The following is a 16,636-nucleotide window of genomic DNA, read 5'->3' on the forward strand; positions in this document are numbered from 1 at the left end:
ACCTGCTTGTGTTCCCTCTCTCGCTGTGTCTCTCTCTGTCAAATAAATAAATAAAATCTTTAAAAAAAAAAAAAAAAGGGCTCCTGGGTGGCTCAGTTGGTTGAGCGACTGCCTTCATCTCAGGTCATGATCCTGGAGTCCCGGGATCGAGTCCCGCATCGGGCTCCCCGCTCGGCAGGGAGTCTGCTTCTCCCTCTCCCACTCCCCCTGCTTGTGTTCCTGCTCTCGCTGTCTCTCTCTCTGTCAAAAAAAAAAAAAAAAAAAAAACCACACAAAGAACAAGATGGTCCACTTTTCCGGGGTGGGGGGAATACTCTACAAATGTTTTCATTAAAAAAAAGAGGTTTTCCTTCACCTCCCAGTTTTTACATATCCACTTATTAAAAACATATCCATTTTCCCATTTGGTTTGTGGATATGTGGGTTTTAGTCATAGATAATTCTCCTACTGGCAGGAACAATGTTTTCTCAGCCTATCACAATTCTATATCTAGTATGGAAAATCTAAGAGTGTTCAAATGAGCAAGTTAATAAAATGTAGCCAAATTAGTTGAACAAAAATGAACACTAAAATTGGTTTAAAAGCCCAAATGGATATTACAAAGGTGCATTTTGTGAAATCTCATTTTTTAAGGTGAACTTTCATGGAGTTTCATTTCATCTAAAATTCAAAATGATGTAACTTCATGTTGACTTTACACTCAAATAAAACTGAAATATTTTTCCTTTTTTGAAGGAAAATAGTAAAGATCATTTCACATCCATTAGAATGGCTAGTACCAAAAAAAAACCCAGGATATTACAAATACTAGTGAGGATATAGAGAAATTAGAACCTTGTGAACTGCTAGAGGGAATGTAAAATGGTACAGCCATTACAGAAAACAGTATGACAATTCCTCAAAAAATTTAAAATAGAAATGCCACATGATCCAGCAATTCTACTTCTGGGGATATACCTAAAAGAACTGAAAGCGGGGCACCTGGGTGGCTCAGTCAGTTAAGCGTCTGCCTTAGGCTCGGGTCATGATCCCAGGGTCCTGAGATGGAGCCCTGCGTCAGGTTCCCTGCTCGGCGGGAAGCCTGCTTCTCCCTCTATCCCTCCCCCCCGCTTGTATTCCCTCTCTCTCTCTTTCAAATAAATAAATAAAACCTTTAAAAATAAATAAAAGAACTGAAAACAATCTCAAAAAAATTTTACATAGAAGTATTATTTGCAATAGCCAAAAAGTGGAAGCAACTCAATGTGCAACAGTGGATAAATGGAAAAGCAAAATGTGATATATACATTCAATGGAATATTATGCAGCCTTAAAGAGGGAAATTCTCACACATGCTACAACATGGATATACCCTGAGGCCATTTTTTTTTTTAATTTTGTTTATTTGAGGGCGCCTGGGTGGCTCAGTTGGTTAAGCAACTGCCTTTGGCTCAGGTCATGATCCTGGAGTCCCTGGATCGAGTCCCGCATCGGGCTCCCTGCTCGGCGGGGAGTCTGCTTCTCTCTCTGACCCTAACCCCTCTCATGTACTCTCTCTCATTCTTGCTCTCTCAAATAAATAATCTTTAAAAAAAAAATTTTTATTTATTTGACACACAGAGAGAGAGGGAGAGCACAAGCAGGGGGAGAGGCAGATGGAGAGGGAGAAGGAAACTCCCCACTGAGCAGATAGCCCAACATGGGGAGCTCGATCCCAGGACCCCGGGATCAAGGCCTGAGCCAAAGGCAGACGCTTAACCGACTGAGCCACCCAGGGACCCCATTCTCTGAGGCGCCATTATGCAAAGTGAAATAAGCCAGTCCCAAAAGGACAAATAATGTAGGATTCCACTCATATGAGCAACCTAACGTAGTCAAATTCATAGTAACAAAAAGTGTAACTGTGGTTGCCAGAGGCAGTGGGGAAAGGGAAATGGAGAGCTATTTTTAATGGGTATGGAAAAGTTCTGGAGACTGGTTGCACAACTATGTGAACAAAACATTACTGAACTGTACAGTTAAAAATGGGGCACATGGTAAATTTTGTGTACTACAATTAAAAATTAAAAAGAGAGGCACCTGGGTGGCTCAGTCGTTAAGCGTCTGACTCCTCATCAGCTCAGGTCTTGATCTCACGGTCGTGAGATAAAAATAAAAATAAATAAAATAAAATAATTTTTGAAAATTAACAAGATACAATTGTAAAAATAGTAAAGAAGCTTAATGCAACTCTATATATAGAAACTATGTAGATAATGTATTATTAATGGAACATCTAGAACATACAAAGAAAGTCTAAAATGTCCATATAATGAGACTGTTAAGTTTGTTCTTATACATACACTCCTTTGGTTCTCTGTTAAATAATACAAATTTTGGTTTCTCTTTTTGATTTCAGTTTCTTAAACCTTTTCATCCACTTGTTTCCCTGGTGCCCAGAGATCACAGAGAATTTTCAGTCCATGAAGATAAATACTTCAATATTTTGGCTACCGTACCTAAGCCCCAGCTCATACGGGCTGAAGTTTAATACTTTTCTGTAAGGGGGAGGAAAAAGGAGAGAAAGGGAACCACAGTTCTTTTATAAAAATGCTGCCTTTAATATGGGAGACTGACATTACTCACCCTCCATCAATAGAGGACCTTTGCAGGTGACTTTTTTTAATAGTAAAGTAGAATATTCCATTTACCTGATCTCCCTGTGATTACCAGTTTATATTCGCAGAATGGTTATTTGGGAGAATTGGGGGGCAGGGGTGCTGGTCTGTGGCCTCAGAACATCACTGCTTTTTGTTCTACTGACTTCTTCAGCTATCCTGCCTGAAACCTTGACCTTATTAGCAATTAAGGCCACTGATTCCCCTTTCATTCTTTTATATTTCTTCTCCTTATTGATGGCAATCTAAAACTAGAATTATTTTAAATATGGAAAGCAGCCTAAATGGCCAACAATATTGAAAGAGTTGATTAAATTATGATACATTAATTCCATGGAGTGCTGTGAAGCTTTTGAAATTATTGTAAGAGCCATTTAACAACAATTTAAAAGTCTATGATAACAATAGAACTACCATATGATCTAGCAATTCCACTTCTAGGTATTTATCCAAAGAAAATGAAAACACCAACTCGAAAAGTATGTGCACCCTCATGTTCATTACAGCATTATTTACAATAGCCAAGATATGGAAGCCATAGTGGATGAATGGATAAAGAAAATGTAGTGTATACATACCACGGAATATTATTCAGCCATAAAAAAATAAAATCTTGCCATTCTGCAACAACATGGATTGACCTTGAGGGCATTATGCTAAGTAATGAAATAAGTCAGACAGAGAAAGACAAATACCATACGATCTCACTTATGTGAAATCTAAAACAAACAAAACAAAACAAAAAAGCAAGCTCATAAATTGGTGGTTGCCGGGGGTGGGGCATGGGAGGTGGGAGAAATGAGTAAAGAGAGTCAAAAGTATAAACTTCCCATTATAAAATAAATCATGGGGATATAATGTACAGCATGGTGACTATAGTTAATAATACTGTACTACAGACCAGTCACAAAAAAAAAATTAAAAATTAAAAAAAAATTAAAAAAAAAATAATACTGTACTACATATTTGAAAGTTGCTAAGAGAGCAGATCTTAAAAGTTCTAACACAAGAAAAAAAATTGTAATATGTATAGTAATGTATGTTAACTAGACTTATTGTGCTGATCATTAGAGAGTCCACAAATACTGAATCATTATGGTATACACATGAAACTAATATAATGTTATATGTCAATTATACTTCAATTAAAAAAAGTTTGATGTATTAAGTGAAAAAAAAAGTAGTCTAATATGTGTCCAGGTACACTATGATTATAACTATAAAAATAAGGCTAGGATGGAACAAACAAATACTCTAAATTAATTGTGTTGTAGTAGCAAAAATATGCATAACTTTTTTCACCTACATCTATCAATCATAATTATGTGTTTAATTTTTTAACAATAACTATAAAGAAGAATCTCATTTAACATTTCAGCCTCATTCAATAGCTCCAAATACAAAAATGATCCAAATGAGGTCCTCATCCCCGGAGCTATGTTCAATATTTAATTTCCCATGAGGAGAATATATTGAGTATGGGGCTAGCCACTCATCAATGCCCATCTTTTTCCAGTTAAGAAATAGGAGTTAACTGTTATAATTTTCCCTGCCTTTTCCTGAACTTCTATGTCCTTTGCCATGTTTGTTGCCATGAAGTTTTCATTTTACCTCCGTAGTTAGAACATTCCAAAGGATAAAACCTGAATGATTGCGAGGTTGATAAGGATTACAAAGACTATCATTTATAGCATCATTTATCAAAAGATAGATCCTCTATTTAAGCTAGAGAAGTAGACAATGTCAGAGCAAGAAAACTTTGGAGATTATCTGTGTATTTTTGGGTGTCATTATCCCATTTTACAAGAAACCAGAGGCCCAGAATGATGAGGCATGTTTCCCAGAGTCTGAGAGCTACAGGGCTGGGACTGTAAGCCCAGATGGCCTGATTTTCCTTCTACTATACCAGCTGCTTCCAGGAACCGGAGCTCCCAGTCAACTGGAGAGGGGCCTCTAGGACAACCAACAGTAATGAGTAAAAAAATTAAACTGTGATAAAATTTCAACTGGGAAACAATCTTCTGTGTCTGCAAAAACATAATAGTCATTACCGAGCAAAAGGAGGCATGGGAAGAGTCACAAACTAAAAACCAGAAATGCACTCTAAAACTCGACTGATTGTTCATCTTTTTCAGTGACAAACTTATTCAGATATAATTCACATACCATACAATTCACCCACCGGAAGTACACAGTCCGCTGGTTTTGAGTATGTTACAGAGCTGTTCAACCAATACCACGGTCTTAGAACATTTTCATCACTCCAAAAAGAAATGCCATACCCGTTAAAAGCTATCACACACACGCCCCAGTTCCTCCATCCCTAGTTATAAAACCACTAGTCTACTTTCAGTCTTTATAGATTTACCTATTCTCAATATCTCATATAAATGGAACCATGCAATATGCTGTCTTCTGCAACTGGCGTCTTTCACGTAGCCTTGTGTCCCCAAGGCTCATCCACATTGCAGCATGTGTCATTCCTCCCTTCCTCTGATTACAATCACCCAGACCCTTGCGGCCCAAGTGCTTTGTCCTTGTGATGCACACAAATGAACATGGGCCGATATGCACAGGGAAAGGGCAGGAGAGTGGTAATAAAAAAGATTTCCAGGCTTTTACTTTTCACACTTACTTTCATTTTGTAAAGCAGCCTCAGCCTTTTCGACAGTGACCAACAGATTTTCGGAAAGGTCTCTTCTCTTGCTCACTATTGGAAAACCATTCCAGACATACATCATTTCCTAATGAGGAAGAATGAAAAGCCATTTGCAATTATGTGAGGTTATCCAATGTCCTTTACAACAACGAAACTACTCTCTTGGTTGCTACGGATCTCAAGGCAACATTCAGAGATCACTTGCCTTAGCTTTCCTTATTTGGAGTGTAGTGAATATAATTTCCCCTTTTCTCATTTTATTATATGCCTTTTGCCTTTTATACCATGAAGTAATTCAGTATATACAGTATATTACATTTTTACTGAAAAATTTACTCATTCATTTAAGCATCTACTACCGGCATTCGATCCTTTTGGAAGATAACAGTTTACAAACACAGAAATAAATAGAATACTTTTAACTGACACTATGAACAATTGTATTTGATACAAAGTTTTGTTGTTACTTTTAAGTAAAGGGAAACATTTTTAAAATATCTGCCAATTGTTTACATATTCCAAGGACTTCACTGGAAATGAATATAGAAAATATTTTAATGGTTCTTTTATCCCATTAAAAACATGTGACAGTCCAGTGATCAACATGCAGGAAATGCATTCATCTAAAGGCCATATGGCTGAATGACAGCCCCTGAAAATGTAAACTAATGATTTCTCATTGCAAATTACATCTCATAGGCTAACAGATGAGAAATATTTTGGACCAAAAGCAAATATGCTTTTGCTTGAAAATATTTTTCTAACTTTCCTGGTAGTACAGTTCATATTTTTAAGGGTATGAAATAAGCAGGGTAATTAGTATCTTCTTCGAGATAAATGAATTTTAAAATACGATAAAGATATTGTTTGAACAGCTCCTTACAGGGAAGTAGTGGAAATGAGGAAAATACATTCAAGTGGCAGCAAAGTCATCTCTACTCTATGGCACTGAAAACGAAGATCACAACACTCTAATTTTTTTTTCTTTACATCTAACAGTTTCTTATTGCTAATGGTGTAAGAACTCGATTCAATAATTAATGGAATAATTAACTGATGATCTTTAAATTTTGTTTTTATCAATAGACTATTTTATCAGAAGAAGGCAAGCTCACATCTGAGATTCTATGAAAAATAACATTTTGGTGAAATTCCTAGTTAACCACAAATTCAAACCAATTCTACACCTTTAAGCCTGTAGAAAGAAGTGCTGTGAGTTACCCTTCCTGAAGACCCTTAGTGATCAAAGTAAGCTATAGTTATGTACACACCAGCATCTAAGTTCTAGGGCACAGAAAGGGCTATTATGCTTTAGAAAATTTTCACGGAAGTTCTGTGACACAAAAAATTTCCCAGTGCAAATCACTTGATAGAAATCAATCATCAGGAACAGATCTAAAAGCTGTAATTGGTGAAACAGCAATAGGCTCCCATGTTAGCTGGAAAAGGGGGATGTTTGGTCATTTTTGTGATTTGCATGGTGTCCTGTTTTTATCTGTGCTCAGATTTGATGACAGAGTGCTATTTTTGTCTCATTCCATCACAGGCACAGAATAACCTGCTCTGATGGTGGTGCTCTCTGAGACTGTTGATCTTAAGTAGAGAACACCTGGACCTAGGTATAGGTTAGCTCCTATCTGACGCCTGTTAGAGGCTGCAGTTTTCTTTCTCACAGAATATATAAAGAGCTCCTACAAGTCAATGACAAAACAACAAACAACCTAATGAAAAATTACATTAGTATATGAACAATTCACAAGAGAAGAAATAAAAATAATAAGCACATGAAAAGATGCTCAACCGTACCAACAGGGAAATGTAAATTAAAACAGTGAAACACTGTTGGTAGACATTTAAACCAGTAGAGCCTTTCTGGAGGGCAATTTGGCAACGTCAAAATAATAAGTGCACATACCCTTCAACCAGGAATTCCATTTCTAGAAGTCTTTCCAGAGAATTATATGACCATGCACCAAAAAATATATATATAAAAGAATATTCATTGTAACGTTAGTAATAGTAAAAACTGGAAACTAAACTGTCAAAGGGGAATCACTGAATAAACTCTGGAATATTAAAAAAAAAAAAGAAAAAATCAAGAAACTCCAAAGGAGGACTGCAGACTTCAGCTTGCATTTAATGGTTTTCCTGTGCTGACTACCTACGCAAAACTAAAGCCCCAAAGGGCCAGAATAATTTGATATATTCAGTACTTTTAAAGAAGTATTCATTAAAAAAAATTTAAGTGGAAATTATGCTTTTCATGAAGTCTACTCTAAACAGCATAATGATTAAGAATGTGAGCTCCAGGGTCACCTGGGTGGCGCAGTCGGGTAAGCGCCCACTCTTGGTTTCGGCTCAGGTGAGATCTCAGGGTCGTGAGATCGAGCCCCGCATTGGGCTCTACGCTGAGCATGGAGTCAGCTTGAGATTTTCTCTTCCTCTCCCTCTGCCCCTCCTGCTCATGCTCTCTATTAAATAAATAAATCTAAAAAAAAAAAAAAAAAGACAGAAAGAAAGAGAGCTCCAGCACCACACTGTTGAATGCAGTGGCCACCAGCCACTTAGGGCACTTGAGCACCGGAAATGAGGCTAGTGCAAACTGAGATATGCTCTACGAGTAAAATACACGCTAAATTTCAAATAATTAGTATAACAGAAAGGAATGTGAAATATCTCATTAAGTTTCTACTGGTTACATGTTCAAACAAACATTTTACATATACTGAGTTAAACAAAATATATTCTTAAAATTATTTTCATGTTTCCTTTAATTTTTTACACTTTCTGATATTTTAATTTTTAATACCGCTACTAGAAAAGGTAAAATCATCTAAGTGGCTTGCATTGGAATTCAACTCAACTTTAATTAAGCCAACTCACCTCTCTGCCTAAATTTCCTTATCTGTAAAATGGGGCTACAGAGAGAAAGTACTCCCATAGAGTTACTGTAAGAATTAAATTATGTATTTTTTAAAATAGCCTTTCAAAAAATATTAGGCGATAGATTTTTTGAATATCATAATGCCTAGAACATATCAAGTAGTCAAAAACATTAGCTATAATTTTTATGATTATTAATAATTCATAAATGTTCACCTTACAAACACCCTTACAATGGCGTTTAGTTGAGCTAAACTTCACAGCAAACAGCTAAACTTCACAGGTGTGCTTCCTGCTGTTGTGAATAGATAATTTCTAAAACACAAACACTAAATAAAATAAAGACAGATACCAGGGCAGGCACGATGAGCTTCACGGGTGCAGGCAACAAGGCAGAGTAACGACGAGACTTCCTTACAGCAAACTTCTCAGTAGGGATAGATTTCCCTGCAATTCTCTGCTTCAAACTATCCACCTGTCTGTGAAGAGCCCAACCCCAGCCCCAGCAAAAAGTCATTAGAACACATATGTAATTGATACCTGCAGTTTTCACACTGTGCCCCAGCATGCTCCAGCAGCATCAGCATCATCTGGAGATGTGTTCTAAATGCAAATTTTCAGGGTGCCTGGGTGGTTCAGTCAGTTAAGCATCTGCCTTCAGCTCGGGTCATGATCCCAGGGTCCTGGGATCAAGCCCCACATCGGGCTCCCTGCTCAGCGGAGAGTCTGCTTCTCCCTCTCTCTCTGCCTCTTCCCTGGCTTGTGTGTGCTCTCTCTCTCTCTCTCTCAAATAAATACTCAAATAAATACAAAATCTTTTTAAAAAAAAAAAGATTTTATTTACTTTAAATAAAATACTTTACTGTCAGAGAGAAAGAAAGCACAAGCAGGGGGAGCGGCAGGCAGAAGGAGAGGGAGAAGCAGGCTCCCCACCGAGCAAGGAGCCCTGATGCGGGACTCGATCCCAGGACTCTGGGATCATGACCTGAGCTGAAGGCAGATGCTTAACCGACTGAGCCACCCAGGCGTCCCTACATAAAATATTTAAAAAATTTTTTTTAAAAACTGCAAATTTTCAGACTCCACCCCAGTGGTGGAGTGACCTAATTTCAGTGACTCTAGAGCTGGGCCCAGCAATCTGGATTCTTATGAGTCCTCCAGCTGATTTAGATGCGTGCTCAAATGTGAGAACCACCGACTGACACATAATTCTCTCTAGTTAACTTAGCTAATGTCTTAATTTATCAAACACAATCAAGGAAATCTAGATATAAAATTGGCAATGCACCCCAATGTTTGTAGCAGCAATGTCCACAATAGCCAAATATGGAAAGAGCCCAGACGTCCATCGACAGATGAATGGGTAAAGAAGATGTGGTATATATATATATATATACAATGGAATACTACTCAGCCATCAAAAGGAATGAAATCATGCCATTTGCCACGATGTAGATGGAACTAGAGGGTATTGTGCTAAGCAAAATAAGCCAGTCAAAGAAAATTCCATATGATTTCACTCATATGTGGAATTTAAGAAACAAAGAGATGAATAGAGGGGAAGGGAAAGAAAAGTAAAATAAGATGAAAACAGAGAGGGAGGTAAACCATAAGAGACTCTTAATTATAGGAAACAAACAGGAACACTGGAGGGGAGGTGGGTGGGGGGATGGGGTAATTGGGTGATGGGCATTAAGGAGGGCCCTTGAAGTAATGAGCACTGGGTTCTACCTCTGAAACTAATAATACAGTATATGTTAATTAAATTGAATTTAAATTAAAACATTTTAAAAAATAAAATTAAAATAAAAATTGGCAATTTCCATAAGTAAGCAGGAAAAGAGCCCAAAGTATTTACTTATACGTGGATACTCAGAGAGAGGGAAAAGGGTATATGGTACATTTCGTATTCCTATCTATTCCTACTTATTCCTGTCTTTTTCCTAGGACACAGATCTATAAGGTAATGTGCTTCAAAACACAGCTATCAATTAATATATACTTAAATAAGAAGTTTCCCAAACACAGGTTATTTTGAAAATAATCAGCTAAAGACATGCACCATGATTACAAACTTCCTCTTAAAAGCCTAAGAAATCCCAATTGTGAAATTCACAAGCACATAAAAATGAGAGTAGGACGGAGACACTTTATATTCCCACAGCACTTTCTTACACACAGATCTGTAAGTGCATCAAACAGGTTGCTGAGACAAAGTTCAGTGATCCAATTACATCACTGAAAGAAAAAGTAAGATGAAACGAGAAAAAATACTCCAATAAGAGGACAAGATTGTGTTTGGTTCTTTCTGGGCATGATTTGGGGATATGAATTTAACCAGAATGCCCATGATTTGATGTTCAGTAACGTCAGTGGAAGAAGCAGTGGAAATGTGAAGTGGGGGTTGAGGATCAGAGAAAACATGCTTTGGACAGGGAATCGTGTGGTTTGAAGACTGCAGAGTCAGTATGAAAAAAACATTCACTGGGTGACTCTCCTCTCATTATCCCAACAAATTAGATGCTATCATACAGCAGACCTCAAGCTTCTTCCTGAAAATAGGACTGGTTACATGTTTCACAGAAATTGTCTGGATATGGAGAAAACTTACTCTAAAGTGGAAGAAACAGAGGGAGATTTAAAAGATTTCAACATATTTTAATATTCCATTCCATTCCATCCGTTGTTTGTGTGAAACATGACATGCATTTTACCAGTAAGACGTGGCATGAATCCTACCATGGCTTCCACTGATGTTGATTCTATAGTTAGTAACATGGTCCTTTTTTCAAAAAGAGCTTTTAAAGAGAAGGTGAAAAAGTGGTCTTGGTCGTATCTTCAGATTTGCCTTGACAAGTCTTGAGGGTCCAGCTAAGATATTATTTCTTATAACATAGGCACCGAATGCAGGATTCCATGTAAAAGGTTTTGTCATTAATTATGTTTGAAGAATGTAGCAGAGCTTCTCCGTTCCTGAACGGAGTGGTCATCTTCAGTGGTCAGCTTCTCCCCTCTACCACAGCCTCCCACCCCTGCAGTCCTATCTTAGACCACACTTCGGCACCTGTGACTTTTCTACCTCAAAGCACAAATTCGAGCATACGACTCTGAATACCATTCTCTTCATTCTTACTTGGCTGTTATAGTAAGACTGTGTCAGTCTACTTGCCCTTCAACCCTCTCCCTATCCGCAATCTCCCTCTCTCACTGTGCCTCCATATTCCTGCTCAGATGGCCCTGATCTTTACTGCTACACGCTCTAGCCTCAGTCCTAAACTCCCTCGTCCACTGCCTAGTTGCTATGCTCATCGGGCAAAAACCCAACCCTGGATGAGGCTCCGTGTTCATTTTCCCTGCACTGCGAGCAGACTGTAAAATCAATGTAAATTAATCAGCATCGACCTCAAATGGGCCCTTGTGCTACCAGCCATTCCTCCTACAGTGTTTCTCTCATAACTCCACCATCCCACTCTCTGCAACAATGATTTCAAACATTCACCATCCCCCCTCACACCTGCAGCCCACTCCCTTCTCTTTCATTCTCAATAGAGGACCCTGCCTCCTATTTTGCAAAGAGAAACACAAGCTAGAAGATGCAGAGCCCTCCCTCTCATACTACAACTCATAAGCTTGCCTGCCTCTGCCCCTATTCTGGACTTCTTCCCTTCTGATACAACAGAGGACCTGGTCGTCCTCCTGGATAAAACCAACTGTGTCATCAGTGCTTTGGATTCTAACTACTCCTGCCCTTTCTGGACACTTACAAATATCAATTATCCCATTTCTTGCTTCTGTGTGTAACTTTTCTTCAACTGGATCCTTCCCAGTGGTTCTTGAGAATGCTCACAACTCTACCATTAAAACATTTTCTGACATGACATCTCCCTCCAACTACCATTCTCTCTCTCCCCTCCCCGTCACAGTCAGGATTATCCAGGGATGCATTTATGCTCAACTCTGCATTTCTTTTCTTCAGCCACCTCCAGTCTGACTCCCACCTCTACTCGATGACCTTATCAGCCCCTGCTAGGGTTACCAATGATCCTTGTCACTCTGTCTTATTTATAAATGGAAGAATGTGTTCTCTGAGACATATTTTGAGTCACCCCTGACCTTTCTTTTCTTTTGACCTATAAACAGCTGACCCTTGAACAACATGGGGATTAAAGGCACCAACCCCCCCCACAATTAAAAATCCACATATAGCTTTTGACTCCCCCCAAATTTAACTGCTAACAGCCTACTGTTGACCAGAAGCCTTACTGATAACATAAACAGTTGATTAACACTATATTGTATGTTGTATGTACTAAATACCATACTCTTACAATACAATAAAGTAGGCTAAAGAAAAGAAAATGCTATTAAGAAAATCATAAGGATGAAAAAATACATTTTCAGTATTGTACTGATCAAGAAAATCCACGTGTAAGTGGACCCACACAGTCCAAACTCATGTTGTTCAAGGGTCAACTGTACATTAAATATAGCATGGTGTCCTATCAAATATCACCTTTTACTTCTTTAATGTGCAGTGCTCCTTCCTGCAACAGGCTCATCTCACATGCTGTTCCTTGGTCTGAAACTATACCACCACAACTCCCTGCTGCCTCAGCAGCTCCTACTCCACCTTCAGATACCATCTCAACCATTACTGCTTCTACGTGCATATACATACCCCTCCTCCCATTGGGGACAGGGGGGCACAGTGGGTAGTGTTGGCAATGCGAGTATTATCAGTTTCTGGCTTGCTAACTGTGGTCCCAATCACCAAAAGAGGAAAGAATACCAGGTTTGCTCAGGAAGACTGAACATGGTAAGTTTAAAATGTTCTTGGGGCGCCTGGGTGGCACAGTTGGTTAAGCATCCAACTCTTGGTTTTGGCTCAGGTCATAATCTCATGGTCTTGGGATCAAGCTCCACATCTGCTTGGGACTCTCTCCCTCACCCTCTGCCCCTCCCCGCCCTCTCTAAAATAAATAAATAAATAAAACCTTTTATTAATTAATTAATTAATTAATTAATTAAAAAGGGGTGCCTGGATGGCTCAGTCGTTAAGCGTCTGCCTTCAGCTCAGGTCATGATCCCAGGGTCCTGGGATCGAGCCCTGCATCGAGCTCCCTGCTAAATAGGAAGGCCGCTTCTCCCTCTCCCACTCCCCCTGCTTGTGTTCCCTCTCTTGCTGTGTCTCTCTCTGTCAAATAAATAAATAAAATCTTTTAAAAAAAATAAATTAAATAAATAAATAAACAAATAAAATGGTTTCACATATCCAAGGAAAGGTGACTAATGGGAGCTGGCTATATGGGTCGAGAGCTCAGTGAGGAGGTCTGAACAAGGGACTTAAACTTCGCCTGGCTAAGATTTCCTAAGGTTGAGGCTCTAAGACATCAACATTTAAAACCTGGATAAAACAGGATGAGCCTACAAAGATACTGAGAAGGAATGGCAAGAAAAGTAGTAAGGAAAAAAATTACTCATGTATTATAATTTTGCAATTATTTGTGTAATAATTTCACCGATGTCTGGTTCCACTACAAGATTATAAACTCCACAAGGACAGGAGCCATGCCTGTTTACTCAACACCTAACACGGTATCCTTCACACAGCAGGTGTTCAAAAATAAGGTTACAGATGATGGATGGACACTGATCTGAACAAAGTTAAACAGATTCGTTCACAACAGACCTTCTCTGAATGTGGTTTTTAAGAGTTCCTGCATCGAATGAATAGAAATTAAAGAAGATATGAAGGTAAAGTCTGGGAGAACACTTAGAAAAGGAAGATGTACCCAGGATCTCTGTTAGAGCAATAGTGCCTTGCTTACCTGAATAAAGTTACTATATCCTCTTTAGTTGTTACTACATCCTCCTCTGGAAGCATACTCAAAATTGCAGCTTTCAAGAACACATATGTTGCCTTGAGGAAAAGGAGAGAAGCAGCTAGTTACAGGGCATCTCTAGGTACATGACATTTCTATCTTGCAAGTCAGGAATGACCTACAAACTGTCCAGATGTAACATTTAACAGGCACCAAAGAAATAAAAGGAAATGAAGTCTTTTACTGCCTATTCCTATTTAGAATAACACTTTTCAGTTAATTTTGACCATTTTCCTATTATACAACTGTAGCGTTTATGGGCAAGAAAGTACACAGAATGAACAAGAAATCATCTCATTTCTCCCAACTTCTCACAAATAGATCAGAATTAATTTTAATTATTATGAAAAGCCTTGTCATCAGGGCATCATAAAATCTACAGAAAAATTATCAAGACTGTTGATACTGAATAACTTTTAAATGTAAGTGCATTTCATCCTCAGGGGTAAAACCTCTTTGTTAAAAAGGACCGTTTGGATGGCTTTTAAAGCATGTAGTGCTAAGGACAGTGCTTATAAGCAGTAGGTACTTAATGCCTATTTCCTCCTTTGATGAATCCCTAAGTGGAGAAGGTAGTATTGATGTCATACTTCTGAACAGTCTTAAAGAAAAATCATCCTGAACACTTACTAGCAAACAGATAACAGTAACGAAAGCATAGCACTTTACCTTGGACCATTTACTTTCTTTGCAAAGCAGATCGGAATAATAATATGCCTCCATCCAGTTTTGTTGGAATACATAAATCCACATCAGCTCCCAGTAACAGAGATGGTGAAACTGTTTCCATTCTTCTTGAACTGAAATGCATTTTCGAAATATCTCTTGTGCCTATAAGTCAATTGCATAAAGCTGATCATCCAGATACTACACAAGGAGATAATAACCTAATGGAAAAATACATAAATCACTTTGTACAAAAAGAACAAAAGCATCGCTCATTAAACCACTCAATGTGATGATGTATGTTCCTTTCCCTACATGCAATTATACAATTAAGTTCTGCCTCTTGATTTAGCTTCGTGAGGGGGCTGTGAGACTTTATATGTGGGAGTAGTGAAGTTCCTTCCCAAGGAAGATATAAAATGCAGAAGTCCTTTACCAAAAGACTGAAAATAAAAGTCAGAACTCCCAGAAGTTAAAATACACCTTAAACAAAGTTAAAGGCAGACTGGGAGAAGATATCACTACATCCACAACTGGCCAAAATTAACCCTTATCATACAACAATTTAATAAAATCCTTTAAAAAAAGACAACTCAATGGGGAAATTGTCAAAGATATGACTAGGTAATCAGAGAAAAAGATATACAAGTGACAAACACACACATGAAGAAATCTGTAAACTGAAAAATATAAACTTAAAAATTAGATTTTTGGGGCACCTGGCTCAGTCGGTTGAACATCTGACTTTTTGGTTTCGGCTCAGGTCATGATCTCAGTATCCTGAGATCAAGCCCCACGTCGGGCTCCAAGCACAGCATAGAGTCTGCTTGTCCCTCTCCCTCCCACTCTGCCTCCCCGCCCCGCTCTTGGGCGAGTATGTACATGCTCTCTCTCTCTCTCTCCCTAAAATAAATAAATAAAATCTTTTTAAAAATTAGATTATCATATTTTGGCTATGACATGGGCAAAAATACAACAGATAATGTGCAGAGTTGCCAAAGTGCATTGGAAACAAGTATTCTCATATCTTTATAGGAGTTTAAATGGAATAACCTTAGTTAGAAGGTCAATTTGGCTAAATTTATCAAAATGCAAACATCTTTGACCTAGAAATCCTGATAATCAGAATCCGTCTTATATAAATACACCTGTGCACAGAAATATATACATGATGATGTTTACAACAACACTATTTATAGTAGCCAAATGTCTATCAATAGTGGGCTGCTTTACTAAGTATCATATACCCATCTCATGGAATGAAATCCAGCCATCAAAAAGAATGAAGGAGATTTAGATATACTGACCTGGAAAGAAATCCAAGATGTATTGTAAGTAGAAAAAAAAAAAAAAACCAAATCAAAGAAAAATACATATGTTTGACCTCATTTGTGTAGAAGACAACTATTTGTGAGTATACTTATAGGAAAAGCTCCACAGTCGTCTTCTTCAAGAGAATTAGTGAAGGATTTCCTTTGCTGAGGAGTATGTGCAGTACAGTGTGGCTGTATCTCATTCAGGGGCTAGATTTCAAAATCAATATGCAATACAGAACCTGTATTCCCTTAAAGGTGCCCACTTGTATTTTGTATATTCTACTCCGAGCTGCCTCACATACTTAATGTGTAAGTATAGACTGTATTCAGTAATCTACATATAGAAATGCATACACAAAATTAAACTAGGGCGTTTTAATAACGTATGTTGTCTTTACTTCTGTCTAGTGCATACAGCTGAATTTACTTATGTTGAATGAGTGTGACACAACTCCACCTTACAGACAACTCTCCAAATCACTCCCCCCAAGATAAATTACCTCTTCCACATTCCCTTTCAGCAGCTCTATCCGGGCATGATAAAACAACATGAGGGAGCCCTGGGGAGAAAGGAAGCAGAGAGACTGATCAGT

General features: G+C 38.2%; 1 protein-coding gene across 1 annotated transcript in view; it reads right to left on the reverse strand.

Moving 5' to 3' along the window:
* Positions 1-16,636, reverse strand: part of TTC39B (tetratricopeptide repeat domain 39B) — a 120,573-nt gene that overhangs the window by 11,133 nt on the left and 92,804 nt on the right. Inside the window, exons 13-17 of the mRNA XM_044920305.1 lie at positions 16,544-16,603; positions 14,731-14,892; positions 14,008-14,099; positions 8,532-8,658; positions 5,273-5,381 (exon numbers count right to left, since the gene is read on the reverse strand). Coding sequence (XP_044776240.1) covers positions 5,273-5,381; positions 8,532-8,658; positions 14,008-14,099; positions 14,731-14,892; positions 16,544-16,603 — 550 coding nt within the window. The remainder of the gene's footprint in view (positions 1-5,272; positions 5,382-8,531; positions 8,659-14,007; positions 14,100-14,730; positions 14,893-16,543; positions 16,604-16,636) is intronic.

Source organism: Neomonachus schauinslandi, chromosome 13, assembly GCF_002201575.2.
Source record: "Neomonachus schauinslandi chromosome 13, ASM220157v2, whole genome shotgun sequence".
Taxonomy (NCBI): Eukaryota; Metazoa; Chordata; class Mammalia; order Carnivora; family Phocidae; genus Neomonachus; species Neomonachus schauinslandi.